Source organism: Canis lupus, chromosome 32, assembly GCF_003254725.2.
Source record: "Canis lupus dingo isolate Sandy chromosome 32, ASM325472v2, whole genome shotgun sequence".
Taxonomy (NCBI): domain Eukaryota; kingdom Metazoa; phylum Chordata; class Mammalia; order Carnivora; family Canidae; genus Canis; species Canis lupus.
Genome location: NC_064274.1, coordinates 38333382 through 38353698, shown reverse-complemented (window position 1 = coordinate 38353698; position 20317 = coordinate 38333382). Strand labels below are relative to the sequence as shown.

General features: G+C 40.2%; 1 protein-coding gene across 5 annotated transcripts in view; it reads left to right on the top strand.

The window, feature by feature from the left end:
• Window positions 1-20317, top strand: part of PDE5A (phosphodiesterase 5A) — a 134064-nt gene that overhangs the window by 99438 nt on the left and 14309 nt on the right. For all 5 annotated transcript variants that reach the window (XM_025466020.3, XM_025466019.3, XM_025466015.3 and 2 more), the window contains 5 exons: window positions 2504-2629; window positions 4243-4337; window positions 13056-13143; window positions 15921-16021; window positions 17957-18034. In XM_025466020.3, the coding sequence (XP_025321805.1) occupies window positions 2504-2629; window positions 4243-4337; window positions 13056-13143; window positions 15921-16021; window positions 17957-18034 (488 nt within the window). The remainder of the gene's footprint in view (window positions 1-2503; window positions 2630-4242; window positions 4338-13055; window positions 13144-15920; window positions 16022-17956; window positions 18035-20317) is intronic.

The window sequence follows — 20317 nt, the reverse complement described above, 5'->3', positions numbered from 1 at the left end:
TTGACGTGTCATTCCTCTCCTGAATGGACTGTCCCACTTAACAAGGCTGTTCCACTTTCTGCTACAGCCCACTTCCTCAGAGTCTGACTCAATCCTAGGTTTGACTTCATACCCGTTGGAATACTGTTGACAATTTGTGGTCTCGATTTTATTTCCTTTGTATGTACACTTTTATTATTTTCACTCTGATTGAGATTCTTGAGGGCAGAAACTGAGCTGTTTTCTGTTTCTTCTCTTTGTCCCAGAGCATCTTGAGTCTGCCACTCAGGATTTAGGAAGCCTTTGTCATTGTTGGAGACTGATCAGTGTATTGAGCATGCTCCCTAGGGTCATGCAATTTGCACATAATTATTCAGTAGTCCTTTACAAAAGACTATATTGCAGATTTGAACATGCCAGGCATATCCACCAAGCACTGAGCAGATCTGACTATAATTTTCCTAAATGCTATTAACATCCTGATAGATCTGTATATACAGAGAGCAAACTGATGGTTGCCAAAGGGGAGAGGGCTGGGGGGATGGGCAAAATGGGTGAAGAAGAATGGGAGATACAGGCTTCCAGTTATGGAATGATTAAGGGCACAGGGGATAAAGTCAATGATGTCATAATAGCACTGTATGGTGACAGATGGTAGCTATACTTGTGGCAAGAATTGCATGATGTATAGAGAAGTTGAATCACTGTGTTGTGCACCTGAAACTAGTGTAACATTATGTGTTAACTATACTCGAGAAATGTTTTTAAAAAGTCATCCTGAAAAAAAAAATGAAAAAAAGTCATCCTGATAATAGAACCCAAAACTGTGCTTATATCTAGTTCCTAACTACTGTACCCATTGGATTACCCATTTCTCTTAGTCCCATTTTATTACAAGGATAGTAGAATAGTCCATCAGGAATTAATATTTCGTAGTCATTTTGGTCATTATTCCACATTTTGTGATTATATGCACATTTAATTATATCTACAGATTTATGATTAGTAAAGAGACATATTCATAGGTTAAATTTTTGGGTTTTCCTTGATTCTTTAATTCATCATCAGTAATTTTCTTTAACGCTTTATAGTTTCTAACTATACACATATAGTTTCTAACTATGCACATCGAAGCAAGTTTAGAGCTCTTAATTCTGCTAAAAAGATGAAACTATCCTCTTTCTAGCTGATTTTGTTCAGAAATGGTCATGATGAAAGAAACTGCACTTGGGATTAACACATGTCAGTCTTAGGCACACAGAAATCCTCTGCTAAATAAGGTGACTTGGAGATGCAAGAGCTAGGGGACATTTGGCTTGCTCGTTATCAGAATTCCCTGTGGAAAAAAAAAAAAAAAAAAGAATTCCCTGTGAACTGCGTAATAGAACAGGAACAAAAAGACCTGAAAAGAAAAGGAGGGTTATGAAAGCACTGATTTTTCTACCAAACCCTATATAAGCAATTTCTACCAACAAAGAAGAAACCTTGTTTTTGGCCTACTTCTGCAGCCAGTCATTTGTATTGAATGTTGTTAAAGCAACGTTCTTTTTCCTGGTACTTTTTCCATGCCCGAGGGCAATGTTCTTTGTGTTTGAGGTATCTCCAGTGATATACTGAGGAAGAGGCACATATTTGTTCTCACAGATCCCCCAAAGTATAGTAAATCATTCAGAATTGAAGAGAGGCAGACTCTGATGCTAACCCAAACAAAAAATAACCATGCTTGGGGCCCAGGCATCTCTGGGGATTTTATTGAATACACTACTTGGAAGATGAATTAAACCCAGCTTTTGAGATTTTCTGGTCTGTCCTCCCCCCCCTCCCAGTCTTTTAAAATACGTCTTTTTCATAGGGACCTCTGGGCTTTATTTTGCATATATATCTTTAAAAATTACTTCTTGGTAAGCAAGCAGTAACTCTGCCTGAATACTTAAGTGTAGTTTAAAAGGAACAAAAGACCTGATGGCATCAGGACTTGGAGCTCCATTCTGTGCTCAGACATTGCTCTCTATCTCAGCTCCCAGTCCACTTCCCCAGCCTTGCACCGAATACCTTTGCAGAACTAAAAAGTGGGAGTAGAGAAGAACTTGAGAGTGGCTATTTCCATGACTCTCTACACGTGAATTCGTGAATTCGTACACAGTTGACTATTTGATGGCACACGAGACACAGTATCTTTTAAAAAGCTAGTCAGTACCTTCCTCACCCATGCCAAAAATACCTTCACTAGAGCTGTCTTGCGTTTTACGTCTCACGTAGTTAGCATGGTGGTTAACATGGTGGGCTCTGAAGTCTAACTGCTCAAGTTTGAATTTTAGCCTCTCCCTTTACGTTGGAGCAATGTGACCTTTAGCGAGTTACCACTCAGAATGGCAGTTTCCTCATCTGTGAAATTTTCAAAGTCGTAGTACCTCCCCCACAGTCCAAGGCTTAGATGTAAATGCTTCCTACAGTGCCTGGAACAGAGTAAATATGTGATACGTGTTAGCAAGCATTATTACTACTTACGCTTTATTTCCTAAAGGTTCTTTGCAGGTGGATTTTAAGTGTTAAGAAGAATTACAGGAAGAATGTTGCCTATCATAATTGGAGACACGCCTTTAATACAGCTCAGTGCATGTTTGCTGCTTTAAAGGCCGGCAAGATTCAGGTACTTTTTAGAGCTGTTTTTATATATAAAACCTCTTGCTTTAGTAGTAAAATTTACAGCATATTTTTTCAAGGTTTTTTTTTTTTAAATATTGCACTAACAATGATTGGAATACTGTTTATTGTCACTTACAAAATAAATTACAGCTTGTTAATTGAAGAAGACTAGCATGGCAAAATACTTAGGTATTAATTTTCTTTCATATGTAACATATATGGCATATTTTTAAAAAATCTTTAAAATAACTTCATGTTAAATTTAGTAGTCTTTGGGCAAATAAATACTTTCTCCAGAGGAAATGTCTACAGTATGAGAAAAAGTATCAAATTTCTTGTGTTCATATTCAACCAGCTTCACAGTAGAATTCCTCAAAAAAAAAAAAAAAAAAAAAAAAAAAACTCAAATGGCTTCATAGGTAAGTCCAGGATTCTCTATCACATTTTCTCTGGAGCACTCAGTTAAATTTTTTAAGTAGTATTTCATGGAAAAGGCTTTAATATCGTATACATTGACCAGACCCTGTATTCAAGGAAAATCAGTGCAGAAAACGTTCAAGTAATTTGTTCCTTTCCAGGCCAAATTTTATCCATATCTCTGTTCTTAGATTCTAACTTCAGTGAGAATCGACTAGTTATTTAGGTAAGTGATACCAGGCATCCATCACATAACTGTGTTTAATTCAGAGCTTCCATGCTCTTTTTTTTTATTAAGGAAATTCTAAAAATATTATTCTCTGACTCTCCTTCCATAGGCTGCACATTTTAACTGGCTAGAGCTAAAAGAAGGGATTGTTGTCCACGAATCCATATGAAATACCATAGTAGTATTTTCCTGCCATAGCAAACATTTATAAAAATTAGGATAAACTTATTTTGGGCTATAGAAAGGTCACCAGGATTATACCACTGAAGACTATTCTTGCTGTTTTTATGAAGAATAACAAAATGGTGATTTTGTCTAACGTTGTAGACATACTGCATAGAATGTTGAGGGTTCCCGCAGAGTGGAGCTGATCATGATTTCAACTTGTTTTCTTACTGATAAAGGAGACAAGTAGTACAAATAATACAAATGGCAGATGTGACAAAAATAACTATGGTTGGCCTTGGAATATATTGTGCAACTTTTTAAAGGCAGATTTTTTCATTCCTAATCCTCTTTTTTTTATGTCGTTTTGCTTACTGCTCATATTGTTTGTGTTCCTGAAGGATGTAGCAACTAACAGCAGGGAGTGAAGGCAGCAGAATCTTCAGGAGTTAGAAGGCAGAGAGATAGCAATTATTTAAAGTTTAGTTTGATGATTCCACATATATATATAGAGAGAGATCATGAAAAGTTAATGCTCTTTACAGGAGGTGGACAGATTACTGATTGTTAGAGGCATTTCAACCTTCTCTGTTGATAAATGACGTTTCTAATAATCCCACCCTGAAGACAGAGTACAGCTGGTTCCCCGCAAAGTAGGATTCTAGCATGAGTCCTCTGTGACTGTAAAGAATCCCATGTGAAAAACACTCAGAAAAACAAATACATGATTGATGAAAAGAGGTAGGATAATGAACTTTACCAAATTGTCTTTCTCTTTCTTTCCTCTGACTTCTCTGGTCACACAGAACAAGCTGACTGACCTGGAGATACTTGCCCTGCTGATTGCTGCTCTCAGCCACGACTTGGACCACCGTGGTGTGAATAACTCTTATATACAGCGGTAAGGCAGGTTTTCCCCAGCTAGAGAAGAAAATGTTTCTTTTCGATTGTAGGGCTATCTTTTTTAAGGTAAAAGCCACAGCAAAATTTGATGGTACCAAATTTCAATTGATCAAGGCCCCATAACATACTCTGGTTTTATTTAAGGGAAATGGGGAAAAAAAATAATCCAAATCCAATATTGGATTGATAACATTTCTGACCTGAAGTTCAACAGAATCTTTATGTTGAGAATCTAATTTCACTAGATAATTACCAAGAGGTTTGCTTTAGTTTATGTATACTCAGCGCTTCATTAGAAAACAATTAAGACTAGCTCAGGGGGTGCCTGGGTGGCTGAGTGGGTTAAGCATCTGCCTTCAGATCCATCAAGATATCAGGGTCCTGGGATCCAGCCCCCTCACCCAGCCCCTCGGGTTCCCTGCTCAGTGGGGAGTCTGCTTCTCTCTCTCTCTCTCTCTTTCTCTCTCTCTCTCAAATAAATAAAGTCTTTAAAAAAAAAAAAACCTAGTTCAAAAAAGGTAAATTTTTACCCTGAAATAGAGGAGATAATATTTGAAAAGTGCTTAGCTTGATCCTAACTACTTAGGAAGAACTCAGTAGAAGGAGGCTTTTGGTCTTAGGGAAGACAGTGGAGTGCAGTGTTGGCAAGTTTGGGCCTGCAGTCAGATGAGACTCAAACCCTACCTTTGGCACACAGCTCCTGTATGACCTTGGGCAAGGGAACTTATTTCTCTATGCTTCAATTTCCTGCTCTGTAAAATGGAGATAATATTACCTACCTCATAGGGTTGATGTAAGTTTTAAAAAATAACACATACCAATACCAGGTAGAATGTGAAGTGCATACTTAAGCGCTAAGTCTTAGCAGCAGATGCTAGTGATAGTCCTATCAGCACCAGAAGTCTGCTTTTTGACTGATCTTGAGAATAGATACTGACTCTTGAGACAAGTGTTTCAGGCTCCTTTTCGGGCCATCCTAAAGTGACATTTGCAATGACAAATGAGAGGATAAAGGTGACATCACTTTTCATGAGATTTCTAAGCCACCGTCACATGTTTATTTACTTGTAGCAATTTAGTTGGAAAGCCTACATCTTAATGGCAAAATCTCTTACTACTGAGCACTTTCTTAAAGTATGCAAGTGATGCGACTAATGGATAGATCTCTTAAGGAAATTCCAGATGTCTGATATCTTGAAGGAATTTCAGATTCCCTTTATCTAATTAAATGGAAAACTTCATGTAAAAAGAATTGTAATGATGCAGCCACCGTGTCCTCTGCTGACCTTTGATGGGAAAAGATATCAAGCTCTTGCCTGAGTGTCAGAGACTGGCTCTTTCCTAAGATCTAAACTTAAAGAGGAAACGTTTTGGAGAACAGACTGGATCACATGTCTGTCCTGTGTCCTCTGTCGCATGATCATGCTCCGGAGCCTCATGTTGACCCGGGAGTAATTACGATAGGGAACAACCACACAAAAAGATACATAGCGAGGGAACCTAGCCTAAAGATCCAAGCCAGCAATACTATGTTCCCTCATACCTCAAAGCTGAACATATTATTGGTGTATGGTTTGCTCTAAGATGCCATGTTGCCTTGCTTTAGAGACTCAGCTATTTTTTTTCCTTTGTTTATTTAAAAATAATTACCCAGAAAAACATCTGGAGAAACGTCATCTTCTCTTAAAAAAAAAAAAAAAAGGCCTGGGAAAAATTCATAGACTGCAGAATCTTGCCTTCATACACACCACAAAGCAGACTTCCACCAAGTAAGAATAACTTCAAGAAAAAAAGTTAAAGGAGTTTCAGAGATTTTTATTTCTTCCTACATCTCTGTGGTTTGAATAGAAGAAATGAAGAATTTTCCAGGGATGTTTCTTTTTTTTTTTCTTTCCTTAGTGGTAAATGAGTGATACCTCAGGAGGACTTTCTTAACCAGGGGACTCTTGGGGGAATAAGAGCACCATAAACATTCCCATATAAGGAGCTAACTTGTAAAAAGGTATACAGTGTCCAATCTCGTCAGTATTCCAACACTACATGAAGAAAACTATCACAATAGAAGAAGGCACAGAAATAAAACTAATATATCAAAAAGATGAAAAGCACTCATGTGGTAGCAAAATTAGAAACTGAACTCTCCTGTCATTCATTCCTCTTGAACATCTTGTCAGAAAATTAATTTGAGGTAAGATGTACAAGAAATTTCATTTTGACTCATTATTTTTTTGTTGTTATTGTTGTTGTTGTTTTTGGAAAAAGATTTCATTTATTTGACAGAGAGAAAGAGAGAGCACGAGCAGGGGAAGGAGGAGAGGGAAGAGCAGGCTCCCTGCTCAGTAGGGAGCCCAGTGCAGAGCTTGGTCCCAGGACCCTAGGATCATGACCTGAGCTAAAGGCAGATGCTTAACCAACTGAGCCACCCAGGTGCCGCCATTATTTGGTTCTTTAATGGCTTACTTGATTAGGAAAACTGCCATTATGAGGAGTACTACAGGTGTGCCAGTGGGAAGAGTTCAATGCTATACTTTCTTCTCCCATTTGGGTGGGTAAGAGAAAGATATTAAATTATTATTTTAAAAACAGAATAGTAGGGATTCCTGGGTGGTGCAGTGGTTTAGCGCCTGCCTTTGGCCCAGGGCGCGGTCCTGGAGACCCGGGATCGAATCCCACGTCAGGCTCCCGGTGCATGGAGCCTGCTTCTCCCTCTGCCTATGTCTCTGCCTCTCTCTCTCTCTCTCTCTCTCTCTGTGACTATCATAAATAAATAAAAATAAATAAATAAATAAATAAATAAATAAATAAATAAATAAATAAATAAAACAGAATAGTAGGAACAAAATGACAAAGTACAGACATCTACTAGAGAGAGCACAGTGTAACACTCAGCTCCTGTAAAGAAACCTCTTGGATTGGGCCTGCAGTCAATATAAGAAGACTGTTGTGGATGCATTTATCTGGTTAGATTCAAGTCTGACATTTTATCAGACTTGAAATAATAGAGTGAAAGTATCCTACATTTTAGGCAGCCGGCTAATGGGCAATTAATTACCAGGGCCTGGCACTTTGTTAGGCCGAAAGAGAGCTATAAAGCATGAAATGTGGTTCCTGTGGTAAGTAATTACCATAGTCTCATGAAACAGTGGTGATCAACACAAGAAAGCCCCTAGTAAGTCCTGAGTTGTTTAGTAATGGGGATTGATTGTAAGCGTTCGGCAGAGGAGATTGGTCAAGACTGGTGCTGTCCATCTCCACTGTTCATGGGAGAAGTGAGATCCTAGGAAGTGGGTCAGAATCAGAAAGGATAGAAGACAAAGATATCCCAGAAACACTGTGAGGTGGGGGGCATTCCCATGGGACACCGATCATGGCCTGTGCAGTCAGGAGGCTCACCGACAAGGGATGGGGAGTAAGAGGGTGATCAAGTAGAAGTTATAGGCCCCTTGGAGAGAGAGCTATAAAACCAAGCAGTATACTTGAGATGCGGTAGAGTGAAGAAACAAGGAGCCACTGCAGTGGGCAGTAAAGACCTTGCTTGAGAAGGAGAGCCTGAAAAGTCAGACACGGGCTGTAATGGATCAGAACTGGAACCTCAGAGTGCAGCTCAGAGGCTGCTATAGCAAGCCAGAGTCATGGTGACCATCCTACTGGCCGCAGTGAGGAGGAGATGGAAGGAGAAAGGTCTTTCCATTTAATATTAAACAGATGGTTATATGCCTGAAGGAAGGGGGAAATCCTGCCTCCTGGCCCAAGAAACTGGAACAGCAGTGGGGCCACTTATGAAAATGGAAGAAATGGGACCTACACATGCATGCGTGTGTATTTAGGGAGGAAGGCACGAGAAGGACAGAGGGAAAGGAGTGTTGGCAATGAGGAGAAAATAATAAATGAGTTGGGAGTTAGAAGAGGTAAAATGATCAAAGGAATAGGTTGTTTGTTTGGTCTTTTTTCCAAGATTAAGTTTCCATAAAATCAGAATGAAAGAACTTCCTGGTAACTATAATCCACCGTGTATCTCAGGCCTGCATTTGTACCCTGGTATTCACTCTCTGTCAGAGAAACAGAAGTGAGCTGGAGACCTGGGCTGGCATGGTGGCAATGGACTGTCAGCAGGCTCTGAAGGCCACAGCAGGGCAGTAAAGACAGCACAGGAATCACAGTTTGTAAAGTTCAACTGGGCATAGTCTGTATTAGCCAAGAAGGAGATCATTCCCACTGAGGATGGAGGGCCTGAAACACTACTAGAGTCTCTCAGTATGCAAAAAGTGCAAGTTCAAGGAGTCCTAATGTCACCAGCTAATAAAAATAATAATAGAAGTTAACACTTAATATGGCCCTTGCCATCTGGCATTGGGAGCTCCTCTTAGTAATTTATATATATGAATTTAGTTAGTCCTCAGGCCGCCCCACAGTAGCCACGATGGTTACGGTGGTTAAGGGCCAACTCGAGCCAGATGCCTGGGTGCAAAAGCAAATACTGACTCCTCCCCTTACCATCTGACCTTGAACGAGTCATTTAACATCCCTATCCATATTTCCTTCTCTGTGTAATGGAATAATGACAGTACCTGTCTTGTAGTTTGTTTTGTTTGTTTTGTTTTGTTGACAAGGATTAAGGAGTATAAATAAAAGTAAAGAACTTGTAACAGTACCCTGCACAGAGTAAATGCTCTCCAGCTTTTAGCCTTTTCAAAGGGGGGATGCTGTTAAGGACGTACAGGAATTCAAGATCTTGCTTTGTCCCATGTTGGAACAGCAAAAATACTGTGTCTAGCAGCACCTAGTAGCTGTGGAACAAAGAAAGACATATGTATTGTTGACGTGAGAAGAGACACTCAGTAGAGTCAAGGCGTTCATAGAACTAGGGTCAAAAGGCCAAATGAATCATCAGCTTGAACATCTGTGGCATGTAATTTGATGGCAGAGAATGCAAAGGTAAAATAGCCCCTGACTGCTGGAATACAGTGATCATTTGGAGAAAAACTGGGAAGTAAAGAAGTCAGTGGGGTTGACATGGCTTACGATAGGTAGTTGAGAGAGCCGAGCCCAAGAGTAATATATATGGATGAGAAGCAAAATCAAGGATGGTTGTTGAGAGTCTGTAAAGCAGCAGGGGCAGCAGGCATTGTTCTTCTCACAGAGCATACATTTCTATCGATTTCTAAGGCTTTCTATATTTAGAATGTTCGGATTGGGCACTGGTATCCTAACGCCGCTCGAGGAGATGGACAAACGACTGTAGGACAAGAGGAAAATGCAGGAAGGGCGTACAGTCCATGCTGCTTGTTGACATCAGCGTGGGAATAAAGCTCAGTGGCAGTAGTGGCTCAGATGGGTCCTCATGACAGGATCTCATATAAGGAAGCAACATAGTCTCATGTTTGAAGGAGTAAAAAGCAATGGAATGTAGAATACATTGCTGTCCATGAATATTTTTGTAAACAGGAAACCTTGGGCATTTGTCACCCTTTTATTGATTCACAGATCATATTTTTAGAATGTAAGCAAAGGCAAACACACATAATTTGCATTCATCTATCCCACAACCCAAGAAGTTTTTGTAATGTGAAACAGTCCTTTCTGCATTATCTAAAAATGTAATAATGTGCTCGAAAGTTTAAACAAATTTGTGTCGTATCTGCCTAATGGCATTTCTGGTCCAGCTTCTAAGTATGTCAGTAAGTGGCTGCTGTGTGCAAAGGGCCGGGGTGGCGTGGGCCAGCATGATGTGGTGAGAGGATGTGTTTGAATCCCGGCTCTGCCATTTATTTTGACCTTGAGCAAGTTAGATCATCCCTCCGAACTCTTGGTTGTCTAAAGAATAAATGCCAAATGCTAAAGAATAAATGCTGAAATGCCAATCTGAGAGAGGCCTCAGTCTGGGGCTCCCGGGGGGCACAGCCTGAGACACACGCTGGGGTGCACACATTTGTGCCTGTGATCCCCGGGGAGCTGGAGTGCAGGCCTGCGAGTGAAGACGCGAAAGAAGGAGAAGCCAAGGGGAAGATGAGCTACCAGCCGTCCACTCGGACGGGCAGCTGGTGCTCAGTCCTGCCAGGCGCTTTTGAGAAGTCGTGGGAAATGAGACCCAGAACTGTGCATAAATGGACGGGGCCGAGGGGAGACGGCCAGCCAGCCACAAGCTGCCGTGCCCCACTGGGCAGAGACCACCTCCTTGGGCCTCAGCTCCTCCGTAGCGCAGGCTCAGCAAGTGGGCCCGTGAAGTCACGCACAGAACTGGCCACTACAGCAGTGGCTGGAGTCAGAGGTGGGGCTGCGGCTTTCTGTGTGCTGAGCAGAAGTGTCCCGTATGAAACAAAAAGTGAACATCAACTACTTGCACAGTCCGTGACATGTTGGAGGTTCTCAGCAAATGGTAATTATTATCATTAGGGGAAACATGTGACCAAACTCGAGGCTTACAGTCTAACAAGGTAATAGATGTCCGAACAATTTTGCTCCAGCTGGTGGAGCAAAATTGATATTAAACTAATACTGTATATCCTTGAGTTTCTTACATCTCATTGGAAAGAAACAGGTACTCTAGAAGCTTTTCCTTATCTAAGTGGAGGGAATGAGGAAGGCTGTGGTTGTCGCTTTGAGGTTGACCTTAGCGAGGCCAGTCTGAATGGCAAGAAAAGGCTCTGGCCAAAGTCGAGAAGAAGCACAGAACGCAAGCCAGAATTCAGAAGGAAGGCCAGCATTCTTTTTTTTTTTTATTATTACTTTATTTATAAGATTCTATTTATTCATGAGAGACACACAAACAGAGAGAAAGAGGGGCAGAGACACAGGCAGAGGGAGAAGCAGGCTCCCTGCAGGGATCCCCACGTGGGACTCGATCCCGGGTCTCCATCATCACGCCCTGGACTAAAGGCGGCGCTAAACCGCTGGGCCACCCGGGCTGCCTGGGAGGCCAGCATTCTTTTTACCCCAGGCCCTCCATTATTCAGCGTCGCCTAATCTACTCCCGTGGCCCGGATTACTAACCACCTGCAGGGTGAAGTGCTCCGGGTCTACACCTCCAGCCCAGAGCCAAGCACAGACGTTTATATCCCTTGGTGGACCTCAGGCACCTTGAAGTCTGCAGGTCCCGCCCTCAACTAGACCTCTTCCCCTCCTTCACCTCCCACCCTAATAGTCTTCTCCCTTTTTTCCAACGTCAATAAAGGACAAGGTAGGAACTGGGCATTCATACTCCCCCCCAGGAAGAGCCCGGCCGGGCCCCAGCATCAGGATTCATTGCCAACTCCTACCTCTACGGAGCTTTCAGACAGCTCTGCTGCTGCTTGTGTGGGAGTCTGTGACCCTAGCCCCGGCTGTCTCGTACCCACGTAACTAGAACTAGGACTGCCAGCTTCCCAGTGGCCTCCTACCTAGCTTCCAGCAGTCTCCAACAAATTTACGTGTGTGTTTTTTTATAACTCTGCTCATTTGACTCCATCCGTTGTGTCCCATCATCCGATGGCGAGCGCAGCATCTGGTCCATTGTACAACTCCCTGCACGTGGAGGGAGCAAGGCAGGCGGGCAGGCAGGAGCTAACTTGGGAAAGGTTACAGCAGCACCGAAAATGGAGGTTTGGGAGTCGGCAGGATTGGTGGAAGATTAAACAAGAATAGACGACTGCCCACTCTCTTAGGTTTATTTCCCTTTTATTGATTGGGTTTTCCCTTAAGCTACTCTTACTCCGCTCATTTCCTTCCGGTGTTCTATTCCTTCCCTCTTGGGCAGCTTCTCTATCTTCAAGTTAAATGCAAAGTAAATTAATGATTCATATAGTAGCATAAAGAAATAACAAAGTCAACTGTGTTCTCCAACACTGACTTGTACTTTACAATTCATAAACCCCTGTCCTATAAATTTTAGAAACAGAGACTTTCAGGACCTCTGACTTTTTCTTTTCCAGAAAAAATGGTGAAAATTGTGCTTCGTATTCACATGTGAAGGATCATGAGAAGTATGAGGCAGAGGGCTGTGTGTGTCATGCTTTAGATCTCGATTTGTGACTGCGTGTTCCATATAATGAACTGAGTGTAATTATCCTTCCCACCCCCTTCACCCAGCCAAATGGTCCCCACTGTTTCCCCCAAGCTCAAATTAAAGAGCTTGCAGGAGACCCCATACTGAAATAACCTGGATCCCACATGGGGCATGTGTCCCAACACAGTTGTCTCCTCCCTCCCTTCAAAGGGGGGCGTGCACCAGCCCTGCCCCTTTTCTGTGCCTTCCAAAATTGAACCTGATAATTCCATCTCAGTCTGCTGTTTTTGGATATGTAGGCACGTGTGAATATGCTGACCTCCAGCCTTATTTCAGTGGAAAGACTAGCACTGAAATTTGTTCCAGGTTTTAAATTGCAGTTTTGAAACTGAAAAATCTCATTGGTACAGGTATTTCAGAGATTTTTTTTTTTTCATGTCTCAAGAAATTAGTCTTTTGTCCTTCTTCCAATTTACTATTTTATCAGTATTAAAACCAGTGAAGTTGAACTGGCACTGATCACACAGGTATTTGAAAATAGTTTGACTCTCTATTTCCCAGAGATTAACTCACTTTTTTCCCTAGCAAAAGTAGAGAAAATTGTTAGTTTGATTAATTTTGTGCAGTAGCCCGTTTTTTTATTAACCGGTATGAAGAAGACATTAATAACTGACATATTGGGGGGAAATTGGTCATTTTAAACTGTTTTTCTCTCTTCAACAAAATATTTTTCAGAAGTGAACACCCACTTGCTCAACTCTACTGCCATTCAATCATGGAGCATCATCATTTTGACCAGTGCCTGATGATTCTTAATAGTCCAGTAAGTACCTACTTTATGGTTGTGGAATTTTAAAAGGGAGCTTTATAAATTCAGTTTTATTTTTAAATTTTGGATTTATTCCCAGCATCATAAATTCTTGAGCATGCTTTATTCCTTTTTGGGTAAGGAAGGCAAAGCCAAAACATTTGCGATCTTCCTAGCCTCATTTCTCTAGACAACCAAGACTGTCTAAGTGTTGCCTGATAAAGGATATCTGGTTACTCACCTCTGTTTGGTTTTTGCAAACTAGAAACAAGCAAAACTAGTATTTTATGGCTCTCAGTTAATTCTTTTTTTTTTTTTTTTTGGTCAAATGAAGTGGTTTATACAGCTCTCAAAGGTTTGCTTTCACAAAACCATGCCTGTTCCTCTTTTTATTGAATCTTCTGACCACTAACAAACTGTTATGTTAAGGAATAAAGCTACTCAACAGTTTGGTGAAATGAGTATTTATCAATGTAAAAAAGCATATGCTATGCTAATTTATGTTAAGGAAAATAAAATAATGTACACCAAAACATCAACAAAGGTGGTCTTTGTCTAGTTAAATTATTAATACTTTTTATGTTCTTATTTTGATTTGTTCATTATTCACACTGTCTACTAAATGCATGTATTACCTTTATAATAGGAAAAAAGTGAAGACTACAACTTATGTGGAACAAACACAATGCATGGTATATACTCTTAAAGCAATTTTACCTCCATCTTTTTATGTTTACCCAGAGTGGCTAGTTCTTCTCTGAGCCCTAGAGATTTGGGAGTCCCATGAGTTTTCTAGTCTTTTTTTTTTTTTTTTTTTAAATCTCCTTCCTCATTCCTAAACCCCCATGTAGTTTCCTACCCCTCCAGACTTGGGGAGTAGGGAATAGGTAAGAAGAGGGACATGAACATTCTCAACAGACAGGTACTGTGAGGGGTTTCTTACCCTTTGTGCCTGGTAGGTGTTTAAACCAAGTTATTTTCTTGTGGGTAAGTTCATGATCCCTGCCAAGTGCCTTCATTTGTGAGGTTTTTCTACTAGATATTTCTTTAATGTGAATGATCACCTCTGTCTGGTTTATTTATGGCTCCTTCCTCAGCTCCTGAAAATCGGGTTGCTCACTTTCACCTCCTTTCTAAAGCTAAGGTTCTTTATTTTTCTCTTTTTTAAAATTTTATTTATTTATGAGAGACACACACAGAGAGAGGCAGAGACATAGGCAGAAAGAGAAGCAGGCTCCCTGCAGGGAGCCCAATGCAGGGCTCTATCCCAGGACCCCGGGATCACGCCCTGAGCCAAAGGCAGATGCTTAACTGCTGAGCCACCCAGGTGCCCCCTGCTAAGGTTCTTTAGCCCTCTTTGTGGTCCTTGAAAAGGACTGGACTGAAATCAACCCCATGCCTCCAAAACTTGGAGATTGCAAGCCATCCCACAGAGTAGTAACCTTTTCTTTCTTTTTCCACTTGAAATTGTTCTATTTTAAAATAAATATGGGGGATCCCTGGGTGGCGCAGCGGTTTGGCGCCTGCCTTTGGCCCAGGGCGCGATTCTGGAGACCCGGGATCAAATCCCACGTCGGGCTCCCGGTGCATGGAGCCTGCTTCTCCCTCTGCCTGTGTCTTTGCACCGCCTCTCTCTCTCTCTCTCTCTCTCTCTCTCTCTCTGTGACTATCATAAATAAATACAAAAAAAATTTAAAAAAAAAATCTCTTAAAATAAATATAAGTATCAAGAGTTTTTTTCTAAATAGTTTTCTTTCTGGTCTAGAACCTAAAATGATTTCATACTTAAAAAACAATGTTTATGGTTGTAATCATGGATTCATTAATTAGATATATGCCACAATGTTGGCATCTAGTTATTCTCGAACTAGTGTCTTAGCCCTGGCACACCACACAGAGCAGTGTCCCTGTCTTCAGAACAAATCCTTTGCCTCCAGATCTCATTCCTACACCTCTGGGGTTTTTTATTGGCCCTGAGATTTAGGAAGCACATCTGACTTAATTTGCAGATGTTGTTTTGAATATATGCTGAGTCTCCAAGAGATGCTTTCCGTAGTTCAAGATGAGAGAGCCACTATGCTTTAAATTACAGACAAGAAATTTTTTTTAAATGGTTATATAGCAAAAATTTTTCATTGTTTACAGCTGAATTTACCACCTTTTCAATATTTTTTATAGATGTTTTAACCCATCCTTGCTTTTTATCACCAGTAAACACACCTTTGGCCCACGCCCAGTAACTCATCTGTATTGGCATACTCCTAAAGAATACACACTGTTCTCAGTATTGAATAAATTAAAATTATATAAATTTGCATCCAAAAAAATGTTACTGGATTTATTACAAAATCCATAGAGAACTGATTTCTTTATAATCATTTTGTTTAAAAGTTTCACTACTCTACTCTTCGTGTCCATTAAGATGGCTTTGATTTTTCAAAGTTTCTCTTGCTGTACACTATAGCAATTAACCTGTCCAAAGGACAAAGATATATAGTAGTTATTAGATTTTAGGTCTGGACAAAGGAGTTTAAGTTTTGGAAAAACATGCATGTGTAGGTAGATGTACCGTTATGAAGCTGTCTTTCTTATCAGACGAGGTGGTAGGGGTGGAAGCATAGAGGGCAAACATCATTTCATGGCATTTATTCCAAGTAAGCAGGTGTCCTCTGTATTCATTAGCTCAGAATACAAGGTGTGTGTTTAAGATAATGTCACTGTAACTTCAGATTTTGTTCTTGTCAGCAGCTTCTCCAAGTGGAGTGCTAATGATGGTTTTCTTTTTTATAAAGGGCAATCAGATTCTCAGTGGCCTCTCCATTGAAGAATATAAGACCACGCTGAAAATAATCAAGCAAGCTATTTTAGCCACAGACCTAGCATTGTACATTAAGTAAGTTTTAAGAAATATTCTGAGATAAATAGGTCTTGGAAGTGTTTGCATTGTTTCAAACTTTTAAAATGCACATTGGAAAATTTTTAGATTATAAAGACAAATGTCCTGGCAAGTCAAATATCTTGTTTTTCAAATGGAGCAGTTTCTTAAAGGAAGCCAGGAAAGCATACTCCTTTGACTTCTTACTTAATGCTAGCAGTTACAGAATACAGAGTTATTTGTGCTGTTTATCTACTGCTATATCTCTGAAGCTAGGTACCAAGTACATAACCATCCTAACGTCATCCCAAGCTAGGTTGTCCAACCTAAAGATTGAGAGCCCGTTCGCTTTGCCTCCTTTTCTTTACTCCCCCAGCTTCTGACCACGTGACAGTCCCTCCATGCTGTCATCTAAGCCTAGGTGGGCAGGAGAAGGAGCTAAGTAAGTGCAAGACAAATAACTCTTGTTTCTTTGTATTTGATTTTGGCAGAAGAATATTAATGTAGAACTTTAATTAGTGAAGCTACTGACTCAAAAAATTAAAGTGTGCATTAGAGTAGTATTTATCATGCATGTATGCATTTGCCTGTAACTAAACTGCTTTTCTAAAATCAGGAGGAGAGTTTGCTGCATTTGGGGAGGCATTAGCTTCCCACACACAAACCAGGTTGTTGCTACATGTATAGGAGTGAGGCAAGTCTGCTGGTGGCACTCATGGGATTTCCCTGAAGCGCAGCCCTCTCTCCCTCTGCACAGAGAGTCACATCCATGGCTTCAACCACTCTTAGGAGAAGTAAAAACAAATAGAATAGACACACAAAAACACATACCAGATATTCACTATTGTACATCTAAAAATAACTGCATCTAAAAGTGTCCGCATCGTTGGATTTTGGAGCACTTTAAAGTTAATTAGGATAAAAGAAAAAGCGGCAAACCTTAGTTTATTTAAAATGATTGCAGAATAAAGATTATCAAGTTACTAAGAATTTAAAAATACCTGTAACCACAAAGACTTCCAGCCTTTCCAGGCCACTCAGGTCTCACCTCTGAACCCTTACAAAATGTATTTTTTCATTTTTGGTACTCAGATCACATAGTCAATTTTTTTTTGAGTCAATTTTATTAGATAAGTTTTTCTACATTTGTTTTGTGTCTCCTACTAGATTTTATTTTATATATTTTTAAAGATTTTATTTATTTATTCATGAGAGACACAGAAAGAGGCAGAGACACAGGCAGAGGGAGAAGCAGGCTCCATGCAGGGAGCTTGATGTGGGACTCGATCCCGGCTCTTCAGAATCACTTCCTGGGCTGAAGGCGGCGCTAAACCACTGAGCCACCCGGGCTGCCCATCCGACTAGATTTTGAAAAGGACTCGTGTCTTAATAACTTCCCAAGATTCTTAACAGTGCTGGGCGCATAGGAGGTATTCACTGCACACTGTATGTACACTAGTGAATATTAGTGTACACCCAAAGTCAATTTGCTTCAAAAAGCCTTTACCATTTTATACTGACATAAAATAATTATTATGAACATAAAGTTTTTATCCTATACCATAATATATAAGATAAATGAAATTAAACTGAAGCCATATAAATCTGATTATGCCATACAATTAAAATTTCTTAAGTCATTCTTGGCATCAAATTTTTAACTCCTATTGTTTCATTTTCTTAAAATCATGTTTAAGAATTGAAATTACTATTATTATTTGTGATTCATAGCTAAAAACTAGATGAAGTTTATTGTTTTACCCAAAGAAAATGAAAGAAGAGAGGAAAGTGAGATATTTTTAGTTCCTTAAATGATTTCTATATTGGATTTTAAGAGAGGAAAAAACCATTAGAGATCTTTTTCCAAAAAATTTACTCTGTGAGTCTGTCAACCAAAGAAACAAGAGCCTGGGGACTCATCATAACTACCAAATATTTTTCTTTATTTTCAAGGAGACGAGGAGAATTTTTTGAACTTATAAGAAAAAATCAATTCAACTTGGAAGATCCTCATCAAAAAGAGTTGTTTTTGTAAGTAGGTTTACTGTCCTTAAAGCTGAAGTTTTGCTACCCAATTAATTTTACTATTATCAGATTTTACTGCAGTTATTTGTCACAGGGTGATGATCTTCGAGGCTGTCAGAATTCTCTAGTGTTATATAAAGGGCTGAATATGAATATTTATTTGAAAGGAAATGGATTTGCAAATGCAAGTGAATAAATCACTTTGTCCTAGAAGGACCTTTAAAAGGCGGTTGAATATTGATACAAAGCTATAAGGTCCCCTTGCTCATATTCCTGATTCTTTGGAATGGAACAGCTGCAAATAGCACCCCAAAGATTGTGGGAGCAAGAGGATGGTTGTAAAGGGTTTCCCTCTCTTGAGTGATAGTAGCGTAGCACAGTCAGATAGGCAGGATTTCCATTTAACTCCCCTGTACACCTGTCCCTCCCTTCCAGCTGTAGACACCACCCCTTTGCTGTTAGCATTCACTGGTACCTTTGCCTTGGCAAGAATTGGATTGATAACAAAGAACAAGTGGTCAATAATAGAAGAATGACATAGAATTCCAAGGAGTGCTATTACGATTTTAATCTTACATTTTTATTTAAAGATTGTATTTATTTGAGAGAGAGAGAGAGAGAAAATAAAGATTTTATTTATTTATTTGAGCTAAGTAAGTAAATAAATAAAATTAAAAAAAAGACCAGAGCCAAAGGCAGATGCTTAACCTCTTAACCAACTGAGCCACTCAGATGCCCCTGAAATTAGCATTTCTTTAAACGGAATGATACCATTTAGCATGCAAATGAAGATGCAGATTTTAAGGAGACAATACTCAAATGCCCGGCTGTTCTGTAATCTTGCTTAACTTCATAGCCTCAAAATGTTTTTCATCACAGTGCTTAGAAAAGTATAAACTTTTAAGGGGCACCTGGCTGGCTCACTTGGTAGAGCATGACTCCTGATCTCAGGGCTAGGAGTCCGAGCCCCATGTTGGGTGTAGAGATTCCTTAAAAATAAAAGTCTTTTAAAAAACAAAAAAGAAAAAAAAGAAAAGAAAAAGTATAGACCTGCTACTATAGTTAGTGAACAGTTTATCCCAATAACAAAAAAAGAAACGAACTGCAGTTCCAAGTCTGCACAGGTCCCTGCTGCTCCCTCCTACCCGAGGGACCTCGAGTGGAGAAGTGCGGTTGGAGTTGTCAGTGTCCCTGTGTGCACTCATTTTTCAGATCTTTTTTTTTTAAGATTTTATTTATTTATTTATTCATGAGAGACACACACAGAGAGAGAGAGAGAGAGAGAGAGGCAGAGACACAGGCAGAGGGAGAAGCAGGCTCCATGCAGGGAGCCTGATGTGGGACTCAATCCCGGGTCTCCAGGACCACGACTTGGGCCAAAGGCAGGAGCTAAACCACTGAGCCAGGGATCCCCTCATTTTTCAGATCTTAGTGAAGCCTCTGTGGATGCATAGCCTTCTTTGGGGCAAGTGGTTTATACTGGCAAGCACTGAAATCCTTCATGAAAATGGGTTTAAACATGATTAAAAGTATCTTTGTTGCACTCACTTCTCCAGGAGAGGTGGTGGAAGAGCTAGGGTAGCAGCAGAAAACCACTCTTCTTTTTGCCTAACGTAGTTAAGAAGGACGTTTTTGTTTTTTTTTTTTTAGGTTGGGTTTCCCTGCAGGGACAAGGGATACAGTCCTTCACCACAAGTGTTTCTATACTACGGTGATGGCCTTTCCACCTGTTCCTTTAGATAAATTATTACAAACAGACATCTGGGTCCAACATAGGAAAACATTGCACGAAGGACAGAACCATTTTCATACAATTATGCTGTTGAGCTCTAGAGCACCTTGTCATTGACTCTACAGCCCAGCATGGTTTCCACTTCTCTCAACAGAAAGATGAAACAGCACTATCCTCTCATTTCCCTCTTGAAGGGAAATGGCAGAACTGTTTGGAAGTCAGAGCTTCTCACATGTGCTGAGGTCAGCATTAGGATGACCCCACCATTAAAGACAAACCATAAGAGACTCCTAACTCTGGGAAACAAAGGGTTACCAAAGGGGAGGTGGGTGGGGGCATGGGGTAACTGGGTGACAGGCACTAAGGAGGGCACTTGATGGGATGAGCACTGGGTGTTATTCTATGTTGGTAAATTGAATTCAAATAAAACATTAAAAAAAAAGGATGACCCACCATAATTCTTGCTCCCCTAGGACTTTTATCAGTAGGATATCTGATGTTATCCTTCAGTGGCTAATTATTAGTAGTCAGTGTGTTTTCATCTTACTTCACTGAGA